General features: G+C 39.8%; 1 protein-coding gene across 1 annotated transcript in view; it reads right to left on the reverse strand.

Annotated features, from left to right (window-relative positions):
• Positions 1-17,197, reverse strand: part of frem1b (Fras1 related extracellular matrix 1b) — a 188,316-nt gene that overhangs the window by 123,780 nt on the left and 47,339 nt on the right. Inside the window, exons 6-10 of the mRNA XM_020530931.2 lie at positions 9,226-9,549; positions 7,874-7,982; positions 6,280-6,411; positions 5,564-5,908; positions 3,004-3,146 (exon numbers count right to left, since the gene is read on the reverse strand). Coding sequence (XP_020386520.2) covers positions 3,004-3,146; positions 5,564-5,908; positions 6,280-6,411; positions 7,874-7,982; positions 9,226-9,549 — 1,053 coding nt within the window. The remainder of the gene's footprint in view (positions 1-3,003; positions 3,147-5,563; positions 5,909-6,279; positions 6,412-7,873; positions 7,983-9,225; positions 9,550-17,197) is intronic.

The following is a 17,197-nucleotide window of genomic DNA, read 5'->3' on the forward strand; positions in this document are numbered from 1 at the left end:
CCCTCAGCCTTTCCTCATAAGACCTTCCCTCCATACCAGGCAACATCCTGGTAAATCTCCTCTGCACCCTTTCCAATGCTTCCACATCCTTCCTATAATGCGGTGACCAGAACTGTACGCAATACTCCAAGTGCGGCCGCACCAGAGTTTTGTACAGCTGCAACATGAACAAGTTACTTCTAAGCAAGTGCTCCATTGTTGCTGATCTCTGACCTCTTCCTACACTTTACTAACAATTGGGAGTACACAGATAGAGTGGTAATTGGTTGAGTTGGAAAAGTCATGCTTCTTGTGTGTGGGAAAACCTGGGGCAATTTTCCACATTGCTGGTAGATATTAATATTGTAACTATAGCAGAACAAACTGGTTAGGGGAATGGTTGATTCTGGAATACAAGTCTTTAGTACTATTGTTGAAATGTAGGCAGAGTCCATTGTTATTGCAGTATCCAACGTGTACATGCTTTTCTTTATATCTTGTGCAATGAATCAAATTGGCTAAAGACTGACATCAGCGATGCTGAAAATGTCCAGAGGAGGAGAACGAAATGAAATCACTTCTGGCTGATGGTGGTTGCAGATGCTTGAGCCTCCTTTTTTGCACTAATCTACTGTGCTCCCCCATCATTGAGGAAGAAGAATCTTGTAGACCCTGCTCCACCAGTCAGTTGTTTAATTGTCCACCACCATTTAAGACTGGATGTGGCAAGACTGCGAGGGAGTTGGTTGCGGGATTGATTAGCTCTATCACTTATTACTAATTCTGTTTGGCATACAAGTAGTTCTGTGTTGAAGCTTCACCGGGTTAACACTTCATTTTTAGCTATGTCTGGTACCGCTCCTGGCATGCTCTCCTGCACTCTTCATTAAACCACAGCTGATCCTCTGGCTGGGGGGTAATGGTCGTTGCTGCTAATGGTCTACAATACCTCACTTTTCCCGAGTTTTGTGTTGCTAGACCTGTTTGAAATCTATCCCACTTAGCATGGTGATAATGACGCACAGCACACCAGAAGATATTTTTAAGCGAAGATAGCACTTCATCTACCCAAGGACAGTACAGTCGTTACCCCTACCAATAATACTGTGGACAGATGCACCTATAGCAGGCAGATTGGTGAGGATGAGATCAAATAGATTTTGTCCTTTAGGACTCGACTAACTTGGTCAGCGGTGATATTGCCAAAACACTCACAATGATGGACATTGGAGCCACCCCACCCTGAATACGTTCTGTATGCTTGCCGTTCTGAGTGTTTCTTCCAAGTGGTGTTCAACATGAACTGATTCAGTAGCTGAGGGGGATAGGCAATACATTGTAATCAGCAGAATTCCTTGCCCATGTTTCACTTGATGATATAAGATTTCATGGGGCTCAGAATCAATGTTGATTACTCCCAGGCAACATCTTACCAATTGTATACCACTGTGCCACCACCTGTTCTGTCGGTGGAGCAGGACATACCCAGGAGTGGTGATGTTGGCTTCTGGCACATTACCTGTAAGGTACAGTTCTCTGAGTATAACTATGTTAGATTGTGGCATTACTAGTCTGAGATAGCTCCCTCAATCTTGTCATAGCCCCAGATATTAGTCAGGAGGACTTTTCAGGGGTGATAGGCTGAGTTTACTGTTGTCATTTCCAGTGCTTTTGTTGAAGCCAGTTAGTCCATTAGTTTCAGCCCGTTGAGATATTTTAGCACTTTGATACAATGGAGTGCCTTGCTAGGCCATTTCAGAGGACAGCCAACCATAGTCATGCTGCTTTTGTGCTGCCACATTGATAACATAAGAATGAAAACCTTCATTTGATGTCTCAGAGTGGCAGCAATATTTAATATTCAAGAAAATGTCAGCACAACATGGTGAATTAATATAAAAAACAGAAAATGCTGGAGAAACACAGCAGGTCTTGAAGCATCTGTAGAGAGAGAAACAGAGATGATGTTTAGAGTCTGGTAATGACTCTTTTTCAGAACATCTTCTGTTATTCCCTCTCCAGCACTGTTTTTTATTTTCACATTTCCAGCAGCTGCAGTATTTGGCTTTTACTATGGTGAATATAGCACAGTATTTATTACAAAACGTTTATTTAGACTCCTGGTTTGTATTAGTAGAAACTGGGAAACATAGGTGGTGAATTTCCTTATTTACTAGCCAAATAGATGTCAAACTGCAGAATAAATGTTTTAACTGAACTTTGTGTAAAGAAGATGGCCATGGATCTTGTCTGAAGTTTTGTTACCACTTACTTTTATTCAATTAATCATTAACTTATTCACAAATTATGATGTCACTGGAAAGACAGACATTTATTGCCATCCCTGATTGAAATTTGAGAATGTGGTAGTGAACTGACTTTTGTGAACTCCAATCCCAAAGTAGAACCATGTTGAATGGGAGTACAAGCTGCAGAATTACTAACTTGTTTATGATCTAAAATAGAACCAGAGCCATGCAAGATGGCTATCAATTGAGCAGATAAACTTGTCATGAGACACTTGACTGTACTAATGAATTGTATAATATTCTCTGATCTATACATTATAACTCAACAAAGCCAATATCATTCATGTTTTCTGCTTGTTTTAATCCCACTGATTAATATTTTACACAAACGTTCCATCATGATATTCCCTAGATCAGAAAACTTTGAACTGATCAATGCAGGAAGAGGTGATTTGATCCTCTGCATCAACACAAAATACAATGCAACAATAGTTTAAATTAAAATCAAACAAGTGAAAATTGTTGCATATTTACTGTAAAAATCCAAATAAATTTTTGCTTAAGGTTGCTACTTTTCCAGATTACCTAATTAGCCTCAATACAATGCGGCACCTACAACTTGCTACTACATTACTGTTTTTGTACATTTTGAATTTATTGCCTAGAACGAAGAAGAAAGATATTAATATTCCCTCAATCTTCAGGCATTCTTACAAAATGTCTGATAGTTTGAAGCTTTTTGAAAAAAAAATTGAGTAAATGAGGTAAAGCTTGCCTGAGGGTCTGAAAGATTTGGAGGCTCATGGCTATCCAACAGAACGAATTCAAACGAATCCTCAAAAATTTCACCCCCAGAATGATGATAATAAATCAAACCACGTAACAGATCCCGCTGTAGAAAACTAGTCACAGGATGACCTGTAGAAATAAAAATAGTGAAATACTAAAAGAACATATTGGTTTCTGCAAGAATTTATATTTATATGAATTTATATGAAAATTTATATGACTTACAATATATAAATATGTTCAGTATGTATTCTATTACTTTTTATATTACTTCAGACTTTCTGGCTAGATGGAGGTAGTTACTAGAAATATTTGCCAGTAATAATAAATCTCATTTAACTCAAGTGAGCTGCAAACAATGAAAAAAAAGACACTCTAGCTTTTTCCCTTCCTGTATTTATTTCCTTTGTTTATTCTAAGGAGCTGTGCAGTAATTCTGACATTACATCTCATCTCTAAATTATTCTAACGGTATAAGACTCCACTATTTGAACATGTAACACCTGCTTCATAAAGCACCAGGAAAATACATGAGAAGGGCACATTTTACAAGCTGTGCCATTGGCACAGAGGTATGAAAGCATCTGACAAATTTTGATGTAGAGGTAGATCAAAATTCCCACAAGAGCTTATTGATCTCCTTTTATGTCCTACAGACAGATACACTAGAAACATGGGTTCATCAAATCTAACCCGAATAACAAGACATATTGATTTTTAAAAATGTATGAACTTCTGGGTGAACTGATTTTGCCACATTACTATTTTCTACTCTTTATTACCTCCTCAAGAAATTTAATAATAAGACAAGCAAGATTTTTCCACTTTGAAATCCATGCTAATTATTTATTATATTTTGCATTCCTTGACGTGCCTTTATTCTCCCAAGTAGTAACACTTCCATTATTTGTCTTACCACTGATGTTAAACTGATGGTCTATAATTCCTTGGACATGTTTTGTCCCCTTCTCAAATTACATCAGCTGTCCAACTGCTCTCTGTCACTGTACCTTTTCCCTAATGAATTATTAAATATGTTTAGAAATGCCTCTGCTATATTTTGCCTTAGTTCTTTCAAAATACATGGATAGACTCCATCAAGTGCAGGGCTTTTATGCTATGAGATTGATGAGTTTATTCAACATATCAACTTTTTATTACTTATCTAATTTCTTAGCTTGTCATTCAATATCATGTTTATTTGGCCCATCTGCCCGGTAAATACCAAACCAAAATAATTATTTCATATTTCATCAAACTGTTTTTCATTATCTGTAGTACTATTGTATTTATCTCTTAATGGTCCTATTCACGTCACACCATTTCTTTTCATTTGTGTGATTGTAATCTGTCAGATTCAATCTTTATAGCTCAATAACTCATTGACATGTGAGTCTACAGCTCTTGTCTAACCAGGAAATGTAGAAGGTATACAAGAAGGAAGAAGTAAAAAGAAAACAGAGAAATGGGAACCCTTCTTCAGACGCCCTACTTTGTTTCATCCCCAGTGCCCTGGAAGTAACCTTCAGATCAATGATATCATCAACTTTTATGAGGAAGAAAGTATGTGAACATGATGATTAGCTGGCTGTCTGTTGGAAGGAATTACACCTGTGGTGAGAGGGGACACTGTTTCCAGTTGCACCATCAGATGGCCTGATACACAGAGTCACAAAAGGAGTGCCACAAAAGCAGGATTGATTGCATAGATATTTAAAAAAAAATGTTTCCATGCTATGTACCTCTATAACCAGTTCAGAGATGTTATGGCCTGCCTCTGGAGCTGGTTGGACTTGAAGCCATGTCTTCTGGCTCAGAGGCAGGGACATTACTATAGTGCCATATTTTCTAATCAATCTGTTGAGAAATTTTATGACTTATCTCTGGAGTGGGAGGTATTGAACCTGAGCCTAAGTGGCTCAGAGATGGGACACTATCATTGCAGGAGTTTTTTTCAGAAGGAGAAATTCAAAATTAGGATTTTTTTAAAAAAAGTACCAGGAAGATAATATCAAGAATGTTTTGGTTAAATGTTAGAATTCTGAATTGTACTCTATGTAAAAGCCTTTATCAGCATTAAAAGATTGAAATCCTGACAGCTATAAACAAAGAATATCATAGACTGCATCAGTGCAATGCATATCAAAGAATTAGTACACAGATGACTAAGTTGCAACCATCCAGTGACAATTCATGAGTATAATACTGGTACGTGCCAAAGTACCATTTGGCCATATATTCCATACAATTTGTTTTAAATCACCCAAAAGGTTGTACTTTAACTAATATGTGCATTTGCTGGCTACACTCTACAATGATTTGATACAATTTTTACTATAAAATGCCATGGTATTTCTATGATCAAAAGTCAAATATCTGTTTGAGAGATTTGAATGCAGTACTGGAAGATCATTCTGAGATAATGCTGCTGATATAAAACATGGACATCACTCCAGTAGGAGAAATGAATAGAACCTGTTCATTGTGATTCTTCTGATTTCTGATTCTTTTATTAAGAATGTTTTATTAATTCCATCAGCACTTACCCAGTAGATCTGATAAAGTTTTTTTCACAATCTCTCCAGCTTTGGGTGGAACTATAATCTTATACAGTATGTAATCATCACTTGAATCCAAATCGGAAGACAGTAGCATATGGTTTTCTATTAATATAGATGTTCCTTCTGCTAGTTCAAAAGCAAGGTTGTTAATTAAGAAGGGAGGGCTGTCATCTTTGGGTAAAATGTTAATTGGAAACTTGTGTCTAGTAATGTGTTTGCCATCGAAGATTCGGAATACAATATAATCCTTGGTCGTATCACTATCGTCATGGTGATAGCGCACAACTCCTTCCTTAATGTCCTCAATGGTGCACATGAATCCTTTGCCACCTGATGATTGTAAAGTCAGAAACAGAGAATTGTTATGGAGTATTAATTTAGCAGAGACAAATCTTATGAACTTTTCACATCTCATCCCAGTACATCAATACTTTTGTAAGCCTTTTTTTATAATATTGTTATTTTGGCAATTTATTACTAGCCTCTGCAATGTGACTTTAAAAATATTGAGTATGATCAATGTCCCAGTTTGTAATTGATAGGACAGGTACCCTTTAATTCAATAGCATTATTCCCCTTCACCACCATCTTCCACCAAAATCACCATGCCACCTTATTCTCAGTTTGAAAAAAAAAATACATTAATGCACACAACTCCCAAATAGTGATAGACTATTGTTAAAATGTTTAGTTTTCCTTACCTCTTACGGTGAGCCGCCCATACTGCAGTCCTTCCACCGCTATTAAACGTACAGCATTAATATTATCATTGTCTACGATCTGAAAATTTTCCCAAGTAATAGGTCGAGACTGACCTTCTAATAAGTCCAGACCTGCACAGGTCAAGAATATTTAAAATGAGAACATTAAACAGGAGAAGGTCTAATAAAGCCAGCAAGCTAATTAGTAATAGGTATGGTAATATGCATATAGTACTGATATAGTAATCCATGGGCAAAAGTAATAACCCAGACAAAAGGGGTTTAATTTTACATTTGTGCAAGGAGAAATTTTCCAAATCTGTTTAAATCTCATCGTGAGTTTAATTCCCACCATGGGGGTTGAAAACTGTAATCCCATTTTAAAATTTGTAAATATAAAGCTGGTTGGTATTAATAAAAATGACCATGAAGCTGTTGAATGGTCATAAAAAAGCCCAACTGTTTTATTTCTTCCCTATGGGGAAAGAGAAACCTGCCGTTCTTAGCCACTCGGGCCTACGTATGACTCATCAATCTGACTGACTCTCAACTACCCCTGAAAGTGCCCAATAAGCCACTTAGACTTATCATCACCTTCTCAGGACAACTGAAGATAAGTAACAAACATCAAGCTTGTCAGAAGTGATCACATTGTGGGACTGAAGGTCAACATTTGTCTTGATAGATCTTTCAGGGCATGTTGAGAGAGACATGGAGGGTTGCAGTTGGCATATCTAAAGGCAATTCAAGCATAGAATAGTGGTGAGGAATTTGGAAGGCAGAGTTATAATAAATTTACATCAAGTAAGATGAGAGGAAGCTCATGTGAAGTGTAAAAGCTGGCATGGGAAAATGGCCTGTTTCTGTGCTATACGTTTTATGTAATCCTGTGAAGGATTTGTGCAGGGATTTTGGTAAATGGGATTAAGCAACCAAGAGGGGAGAGTAAAATATGTGATAAGAAGGTGAGGACAAAACAGATACAGAGGAGCTAGATAGGGAAAACCAGAAGGGAGATAGCAATAAAAAGGTTGGGTCTGAAATGCTGCTAAAATGTAGAAATGAATAGACAGAGAGGGAATTCAGCTTACATAAGCATTACAAAGATTAGAATAGATATATCTTTGTCAACAGAATACAGGAGACAATTTAAAATCAATCTTAAATCACCAAAGATTAAGAATTCTGTTGGGATTAAGTTCACTTGTGAGCAGTGTGGGGTTGTTTAGAGCAGGACAAGCCAATATCCAGGTCCAGAGAGCAAATGAGTCCGGAACCTACTTGAGAAAAATATCAGTACTACTCGTAAATTATAGTTATGACTTCTTACTTTTGGAATAGAGCAAACAGGCATAATTGCACGTTCATTGATTTAGAACTAAGTAGCATTGTGTTCGCTCCTTCATTAATCAAATGTCATTTTTTAAAATTGAAAACCAACATTCATACATATAGTTAAAAAGAGCTCATGGCAGAATGGCAAGGAGCTGAAATCAGATTAACTTCTCAGTAGCATAATTCACCAATGTGGAAGCCAATTGATTTTCTGGTTTTTTAAATAAAGGAGTGACAACAATAATTTCAAAACACATACCCATGTTCCAAGAAACCCTTGGTGCATTTGTCTCTGCTGTTCTGATTGAAAAATGAACCGTGATGGAAGCACTGACTTCAAAAAATGTGTCTATCGCTTTAAAATCAACCTATGATACATCAGAAAAGAAATAATGTTGATCACGAAGGCTTGCTTTCATTTAAAGATCTTTAACAACATTTATTAGCAATGAATTTTATGTTTGCCATGGTGCTGGCGAATGGAATAGTTTTCCATTTTTTTCACCTTATATCAGAATCAAGCGTACTAATGTTAAGTTAGCACAGAGTAAGTGGAAGTAACAAAATTCCCAATGCAACATCACAATAGTATGCCACAATTTTCTACAGTACTTCTGGAGAATAGTTCTAAGTAAGTCCTTTAAAATTGAACCAATTGTTTTCATATAACTGAATTTTAGTTTTGCATCTGATTAAATTATTTCTACTTAGCAAAATCAGAAGTCAGAAAAATACGTCCACTCCATTAACCTGAGCTGAAATCTGAAACTCATGAACTATGTTATGTTTAAATATAAATAGCACATTCTACAAATTATCTTTCACACATTAAATTTTCAAATTTGGAATTTTTCATTATGTTTAAAGAAAGCACTTTCAGTATATTTGTAACATACGTAGGTTTTTTTTTTCTCCTTTTCAAAGAGAAGTACTGAACAAGGTACAGATGAAACAAATTATAACTGATCACATGGCATCAAAATGGGATTTTCAAATCCTTCAGCTTGTAGAAGGGCAGCACAGTGGTTCAGTAATTAGCATTGCTGCTTCACAGTGCCAGGGACCTGGGTTTAATTCTACACTTGGGTGACTGTCTGTATGGAGTTTGCATGTTCTCCCCATGGGTTTCCACCAGGTGTCCTAGTTTCTTCCCAAGTCCAAAGATGTGCAGGTTGGTTGGATTGAGAAATTACCCATAGTGTCCAGGATGTGCAGGATAGGTAGATTAGCCATGAGAAATGCAGGGATAGGGTAGGCGGTTGGATACTCTTCGGTGTGGACTTGAAGGGTCGAATAGTCTGTTTCTACACTGTAGGGCTTCTAGAAGGAAGGGAAGAATGAGGAAGTTTGGATTTCCTGAACTTTTAAGATCCTGGGAAAGAACGAATTGGAAGTTTGACATATATTTTTGATATGTTTTTGTGGGCTTTCCCGGGTACTTTGATGAAGTTATAGCAACAGAACGGAAGCAGTTTTGAGGTATTCTCAGCTGAAGTGTGAGCGCAGGATAAAGGAAGACACTGTGGGTGGCCAACTCAAGCTTATGGATGAAGTAAAACAGAAAGTCTATGCCTAGTAAAGAAAATCTGGATACAAATTGTCTCAACATACCTCATAATTCCTCCTTTCAGCATGACTAATGTTAGAAGGTTGATATGCTATTTTCATTTCATGTAAATCCTGCCAGGTGAAAGATGTGATTGGTTTGGTGTGGTCATCCAGGTGAGTTAAGTATCCTTCTATAGGAGGCTTGGTTATGTTGAAAACCAGCCTGTTCTTTGGTGTTTCATCATCATCTGCATCAATAGCTGCAACGCTCAATGGTGTCAAAATGAATTGATCAACCTCCAGGATATACATTGACATGAAGGCGGCTTTGGGTTGCTGATTTGGAATTGCACCTTTAATGTTAACTTGAATCCAAACATTTTCTGCCTGTCAACAAATACTTATTCAGTGTTTGGTTCATTTCAAACAAATTACCAATTCCCAATCACAGATTTATGCTAAACATAAGAATATTATTACAGTTAATTAACTTCAAGAACAAAGAACATTTTCAACAAGATTGCTATATCAAGGTTTCATCCTTCTACCATTACACAATGATAAATTTGATATCACTGGAAAATTATTCAACATACCACAAGATGTAAGCTAGACGAATAAAGTCCTGAGTCTGCACTGAAAGCTGATTGCAATTTTTTTTATTCACTCGTGGGATGTGGGAGTCCCTGGCTGGGCCAGCATTTATTGCCTGTCCCTAGTTGCCCTTGAGAAGGTGGTGGTTAGCTATCTTCTTGAACCGCTGCAGTCCATATACTATAGTTTGATGTAACGTTCTTAGGGAGGGAATCCCAGGATTTTGACCCAACTGTGAAGGAACAGCGATAGATTTTCAAGTCATGGTGGTGAGTGGTTTGGAGGGGAACTTGCATGTGGTAGTGTGCCCATATATCTGCTTCCCTTGTCCTTCTAGATGGAAGTGGTTGTGGGTTTGGAAGGTGCTGTCTGAGGATCTTTGGTGAATTTCTGCAGTGCATCTTGTAGATAGTACACACTGCTGCTAGTGAGTGTTGGTGGTGGAGGAAGTTGTTGCTTGTAGATGTAGTGCCAAGGGTGTCAAGCTTCTTCAGTGTTGTTGGAGCTGCACTTGTCCAGGCATTTCGGAAGGATTCCATCACACTCCTGACTTGTGCCTTGTAGATGGTGGACAGGCTTTGGGGAGTCAGGAGGTGAGTTACTCGCCACAGTATTGCTAGCCTCTGAGCTGCTCTTGTAGTCACTGTATTTATGTGGTGAATCCAGTTGAATTTCTGGTCAATGATAACCCCCAAGATGTTGATAGTGGTGGATTCAGTGATGGGAACACCATTGAATGTCAAGAAGTGGTGGTTAGATTGTCTTTTATTGTTGATGGTCATAGTCTGGCATTTGTGTGATGTGAATGTTACTTGCCATTTGTCAACACAGGCCTGGACATTGTCCAGATTCTGTTGCATTTGAACATGGACTGCTTCAGTATCTGAGGAGTTGCAAATGGTGCTGCACAGTTTGCAATCATCGGTGAACATCTCGAAATCTGACCTTATAATGGAGGGAAGCAGCTCATTAATGAAGCAGCTGAAGGTGGCTAGGCAGAGGGCACTTCCCTGAGGAACTCCTGCAGAGATGTCCAGGACCTGAGATGACTGACCTCCAAGAACCATGACCATCTTCCTATGTGCCAGGTATGACTCCAACGCTGCAAAATTTTCGCCTGATACTCATTGATTCCAGTTTTGCTAGGGCTCCTTGATGCCACACTCAGTCAAATGGAGCCTTGATGTCAAGGGCTGTCACTCTCACCTCACCTCTGGAATTCAGCTCTTATGGCCATGTTTGAACCAAGGCTGTAATGAGGTAGGGCCTCAGTAGGCCTTGCGGAAGCCAAGAAAGGGACACTGAGCAGGTTATTGCCGAGCAGGTGCTGCTTGATAGCACTGTTGATGACACCTTCCATCACTTTACTGATGATCAAGAATAGACTGATGAGGCCGAAATTGACCAGGTTGGATTTTTGCTCTGCTTGTTATGTATGAGACATACCTGGGCAATTTTCCACATTGTCAAGTAGATGCCAATATTGTAGCTGTACTGGAACAGCTTAGCTGGGGGGGTGGCAAATTCTGGAGCACAAGACTTCAGTACTAATGTCAGAATGTTGCCAGGGCCCATAGCTTTTGCAGTATCCAGTGTCTCCAACCATTTCTTGATATCACATGGAGTGTATTGAATTGGTTGAAGACAGGCACCTGTAATGCAGGAGACCACTGGAGGAGGCTGAGATGGATCATCAACACTGATGTGCAAAATCTAGGCTAAAAAGGGTTTCGGTTATAATTGCGTAGAGTTATAGAGTCACAGAGTTGTACAGCATGGAGACAGACCCTTAGGTCCAACTGGTCCATGCCAACCAGATATCCTAAATCAATCTAGTTCCACTTGCCAGCATTTGGCCCATATCTAAACCATTCCTATTCATATACACATTCAGATGCCTTTTAAATGTTGTAATTGTACCAGCCTCCACCACTTCCTCTAGCAGCTTATTCCACACACACAAAACCCTCTGCGTGAAAATGTTGCCCCTTAGGTCCCTTTTAAATCTTTCCCCTCTCACCTTAAACCTATGCCCTCTAGTTTTGGACTCCTCCACCCTGGGCAAAAGACCTTGGCTATTTACCCTATCCATGCCCCTCATGATTTTATAAACCTCTATAAGATCACCCCTCAGCCCCAACACTCCAAGGAAAATAGCCCCAGTCTATTCAGCCTCTCCCTATAGCTCAACCCCTTCAACCCTGGCAACATTCTTGTAAATCTTTTCTGAATCCTTTCAAGTTTCACAATATCCTTCCTCTTGCAGGGAGACCAGAATTGCATGCGGTATTCCAAAAGTGGCCTAACCAATGTCCTGTACAGCCGCAACATGACCTTCCAACCCCTACACTCAATGCACTGACCAATAAAGGCAAGCACACCAAACACCTTCTTAGCTATCCTGTCAACCTGGGACTCCATTTTCAAGGAAATATGAACCTGCATTCCAAGGTGTCTTTGCTCAGCAACACTCTCCAGGGCCTTACCATCAAGTGTATTAATCCTTCCCTGATTTGCTTTTCCAAAATAAGGCACCTCATGTTTATGTAAATTAAAGTCCAATTGCTACTCTTCAGCCCATTGGCCTATCTGATCAAGATCCCATTGTGGATGCTGAAGGTTGCAGGAACAGCGCCTCATATTTTGTTTGGGAACCCTGCAGCCCAATGGTATCAATGTGGACTTCACAAGCTTCAAAATCTCCCCTCCCCTGACCGCATCCCAGAAACAGCCCAGCTTGTCCCCGCCTCCTTAACCTGTCCTTCCTCCCACCTATCCCCTCCTCCCACCTCAAGCCCCACTCCCATCTCCTACCTACTAGCCTCATCCCACTCCCTTGACCTGTCCGTCCTCCCTGGACTGACCTATCCCTTCCCTAACTCCCCACCTACACTCACCTTTACTGGCTCCATCCCTGCCTCTTTGACCTGCCTGTCTCCTCTCCACCTATCTTCTCCCTTATCCATCTTCTATCCGCCTCCCCCTCTCTCCCTATTTATTTCAGAATCCCCTTCCCCTCCCCCATTTCTGAAGAAGGGTCTAGGCCTGAAACGTCAGCTTTCTTGCTCCTCTGATGCTGCTCGGCCTGCTGTATTCATCCAGCTCTACACCTTGTTATCTAAGATCCCATTGTACTCTGATGTAACCTTCTTCGCTGTCTACTACATGTTTCCAACTGGCTACATTGCCAAATGAAACTAGAAAATAGAACGATTAATAATCAGGATTAGAGGTATCATTGAGGTGTACAATGATCCTCAGACAGCTGTTCTCAGCATACCCTGATACTCAATACTTTACAAGCACACTTGTGACCTCTCTCTCCATCAGCATCACCTTACGCTATCTCATACCTGACCTAGTTCTCAGTTCCATTTCTTTCTTTATCCCATTCAATGCCTCAACAAGAAAGTTTCTCTCTTCTTTTCATGTGCTAAGGACTAACAACTCACGGTACCAACACTGTGCTGGATCCATTCTCTTCTGCTTTTCTTGCTGACTGCATTGCTTCTTATACTCCCGCCTCATGTGATGTATTCATTATACCCTCTGATCTTCTGCTTTCTGATGCTGAATGATCCGTCATCAGCAAAAATTATTTTACCCTTTTACACCTCCACCTCAATGAATTTCAGGCATGGTATGACACTGAACTCTTCTTCCATCACTTTCACCCTCGTGTCCATTTTTCAAACAGGAGTCCTCTTTCTCTCCATGGACTCTTTCACTAATCTCTAGTACTCTCCCTCCATTGGACTCCTCCTCTGGCCTCTTGCCTGCCCTTAATCTATTCATTGAGAGTGATCTACATCACATCACATCAACTGCCTTAATGTCTCTGCTCCCTTCACCCACTATAGCCTCTCTCTCTGAACTTAATGCACTCTGTTTTCTTAGCTTCATCCCTGACATTATTATCAAACCTGTCAATATGGTGCTGTTTTCATCTGGTGTGCCGACCTCTACATGGAGATGTGGAGTGCCAGTTCTTAGATGCTTCATCCTATCTCCCCCTGGATAAAGACAGCACCATTGAAATCCAAGCTATTATTTTCTGGACTGTCACTGACCACATCTCCTCTGGAGACAGTCACTCCACATCTTCCCACCTCAAACACCAACCCTGTACTGCCCACTTCTACCTCCTTCTCTGTTCCATTTGTAGGGATGGGCTGTCCACCAATATCCATGAAAAAAATCCATCATCTCCCACAGTTGCCTTGATTGTACTTTCTCACACCCTGCTTTCTGTAAGGAGTCTATTTCATTCTTCCAGTTTTTCTGTCTCAGTCACAGCTTTTCCAATGATGCTACCTTCCTTTGTGATGTCTATGACATGACCTCATTTTTTTGTTCAACCGAGGATTCCCCCTCTGTGTGGTAGGCAGGGCCCTCAACTGTTTCCCGTCCCCATTTTCTGAACTTCTGCCATCATCTCTTTCCCTCCCAGAGTAACGGTAGAATTCGCCAGTTCTCACTTTATACCGCAATAGCTTCCGCATTCATTCAAAAGGAATTTCCTCTGCCATGTGTTCCACCTCCATGGATGCTGCAATCAAACATATCCAAAAATACTGGAGAAATTCAATATATTTGTTAGCATTGTGCAGGTACCATTCCCTCTGCAACACCCAATCCACTCTTCTATTACTTTGAACACCTCTTCATCCCACTATGGCAATTTTTCATACAATCAATGAAGGTATAACACTTGCCCTTTTACCTCCTTACTCATTAATTGTAAGACCCCAAGCACTCCTTCCAAATGAAGCAGCAATTTACTTGTTTTGCTTTCAATCTAGGGAACTGTATTCACTGCTCACAATGCGGTCTCCTCTAAACTGGTGAGGCCAAACAGAGATAGGGTGATCACTTTGAGGAATACCTTTGCTCTATCTGCAAGAATGACCCTGACTTTACAGTATTTCAATACATCATCTTGCATTCATGCAGCCAATTCTGTCCTCCATCTTCTGCAGCGTTCCAGTGAAGCACAATGCAAGCTAGTAAAACAGCAGCTCATTTTCCGTTTCAGCATTTTGCAGGCTTTTGGACTCAACAGTGAATTCAACAACTTCAGACATGAACATTGTCCTTGTCTTGCATCTTGATTATAACTTACTCCCCACACCCCCACACCCCCATACCAGGGTCTTGCTTTCATGTGTTTACTCTGCTATTAACACTGATCATTAACACCAATTCTCCATCTCCTTTACTGCCATTAGCACCACCTTTGTCTTGTGTTATGGAATCTGTCTGTGTTATGGAAACACTATCTGTTTCACTTAGTGCTCCTCCCTCTTGGTCAACAGCACAAAAAAACCATAATTTTCCAGCCCACTTCAGTTCTACAGATGAGTCATATTTGACTTGAAATGTTCACTCTTTCTCTCTCCACAGATGCGACCAGATCTGCTGAGTTTCTTTAGTATTTTCAATTTTCTTCCCAATTTCCAATATCTGCAGTACTTTGCTTTTATTGAAAAATAGAAATGCTGCTCAGCCAAAATGCGATATACCTTGCAATGCAGGGCATCATCCTTAATGGGGAAAGTAATATCCTGTGTACTTCTTTCCCCAATATTGGCATGCAGATCACTGCTCTTAAAGGGACAACAAGTATCTAGCATTGCTAGTCCAGTAGTTGTTGTGGAAACTGATTTTAAAAAGCAAGTATCACTAAGTTAACTTTACTAATTTTTGGCTGCTGTGGTGCTTTTATTTGGTCCGTTGACACTTAACTTTCCAGAACCTCACGCAACTATTCTATTTTCTTTCTTCATTCAGCAAAATCATTGACACCAAAGATTTTCTCTAAGGGAATCTTTCTTACTGAGTTTATAAGAAGAGTACATGGAGGGATACTGTGTGTTCACCTTGCTGGGCACATAGCGAGGGTGACCACATTTCACTTTGGTAGATGAAACAGATCAGCTCACAGAAATTACACCATGCTGGTAAAGTTACTGATACAAATGTTTCAAAGGTATTAAGTCGAACCTGACAGTAACAAAAATATAATTTTTAAAACTTGTTTCAGTCATGTTTCAGTTAGTTTCAATGCTGTAAAAACTCATTCATTTCACTAATGCCCTTTTAAGGCAGTTAATCTGCTGTCTTTGCATGTGACTCTGCACTCATAGCAATGTGATTAAATATTAACTACCAGTCTGGTCATGTCAAACTAATTCTATAAACAAAATAGAATGATCGGTCACCTGACATTGGATACAGCAAAGGCATACTAGTCAAATCTGCAAAGTTCTCCACATTTAGCATCTGGAACTTATGTAAACAATTGGGAGAGCAGCCCCATGGGTGCGTCAAGCAACAGTCTGACATTGCCATACTCAATGAATCATGCTGTGTTATCCCTCTCTGTTCCATGTCAGATGGGCCACAGGAGTCAGTGGTTTGCAATTAGGATTAATTGGCCCTGAGCATCTTCAACATAGTTTCTGGACCCCATAAAGTCTCAGAGACAGGGAAACCTTCCTCTGAATACCGCTTATTTGCCTCTTTCAGTACTGCTCGAGATCAAACACTCGTAAGAAGAGTGAGGACACAGAACATATACTGGGTAGGAGACTTTAATGTCCATGCCCAAAAGTGCTTCAGTAACTCCACTACCAATCAAATCCTTAAAGACATATCTGCCAGATTCATCATGTGGCAGATGGTAAATGAACAAGCAAGAGGGAAAACCTTCTTACCCTCAAATGCACTAATCTACCTGTCATGAGCGCATTGTCGCAATAATATTGGAGAGCTGCACAGTCTTTGTGAAGGCAAGGTCCTATCTTCATGCTGAGGATACCCCTGATCATGTTGTGACACTACCACCATGCTAATTGGAATAGATTCAGATCAGATTTAGCAGCTCAAAACAGGGCATTAATCAGGCAATGAAGGCCATCAGCAGCAGAAATGCACTCAACCACCATCTGTAGCTTTAAGGCATAACACAGCTATCGCTCAACTATTAACATCAAGTGAGGAGACCTACACTTTCACTGGTCAAAGAGCTTTCTAGCAACAGACCTTACATATGTAAAAGTAGAGTATCGACCTGGTTAAGCTGCAACGTTGGTCTAGAAATATAATAATTGCTGAAACAACAGGCTAACAAATGGATCAGGTCAGAGTTCTGCATTAAAATAACGGCTGGGAGGCGCTCCATAAATGTTTTTGTCTTGAATGGTGGCAGAGTCCAGAATATCAATGCCAGAGATAAAGCAGAAGAATTTACAACCATAGGAACAAAGGGAGGAACACAGGAACAGCATTAGGCATTCAGCCTCTCCAACCTTTTCTACCATTCAATGAGATCATAGCAGGTATATGGAGTTAGGCCAAGAATCAGATTTTGACCAATACCCCTTACATACTATTGTATCAGAGATAGTAGGAACTGCAGATGCTGGAGAATCTGAGATAA

This window comes from Rhincodon typus, chromosome 10, assembly GCF_021869965.1.
Source record: "Rhincodon typus isolate 14 chromosome 10, sRhiTyp1.1, whole genome shotgun sequence".
Lineage (NCBI taxonomy): Eukaryota > Metazoa > Chordata > Chondrichthyes > Orectolobiformes > Rhincodontidae > Rhincodon > Rhincodon typus.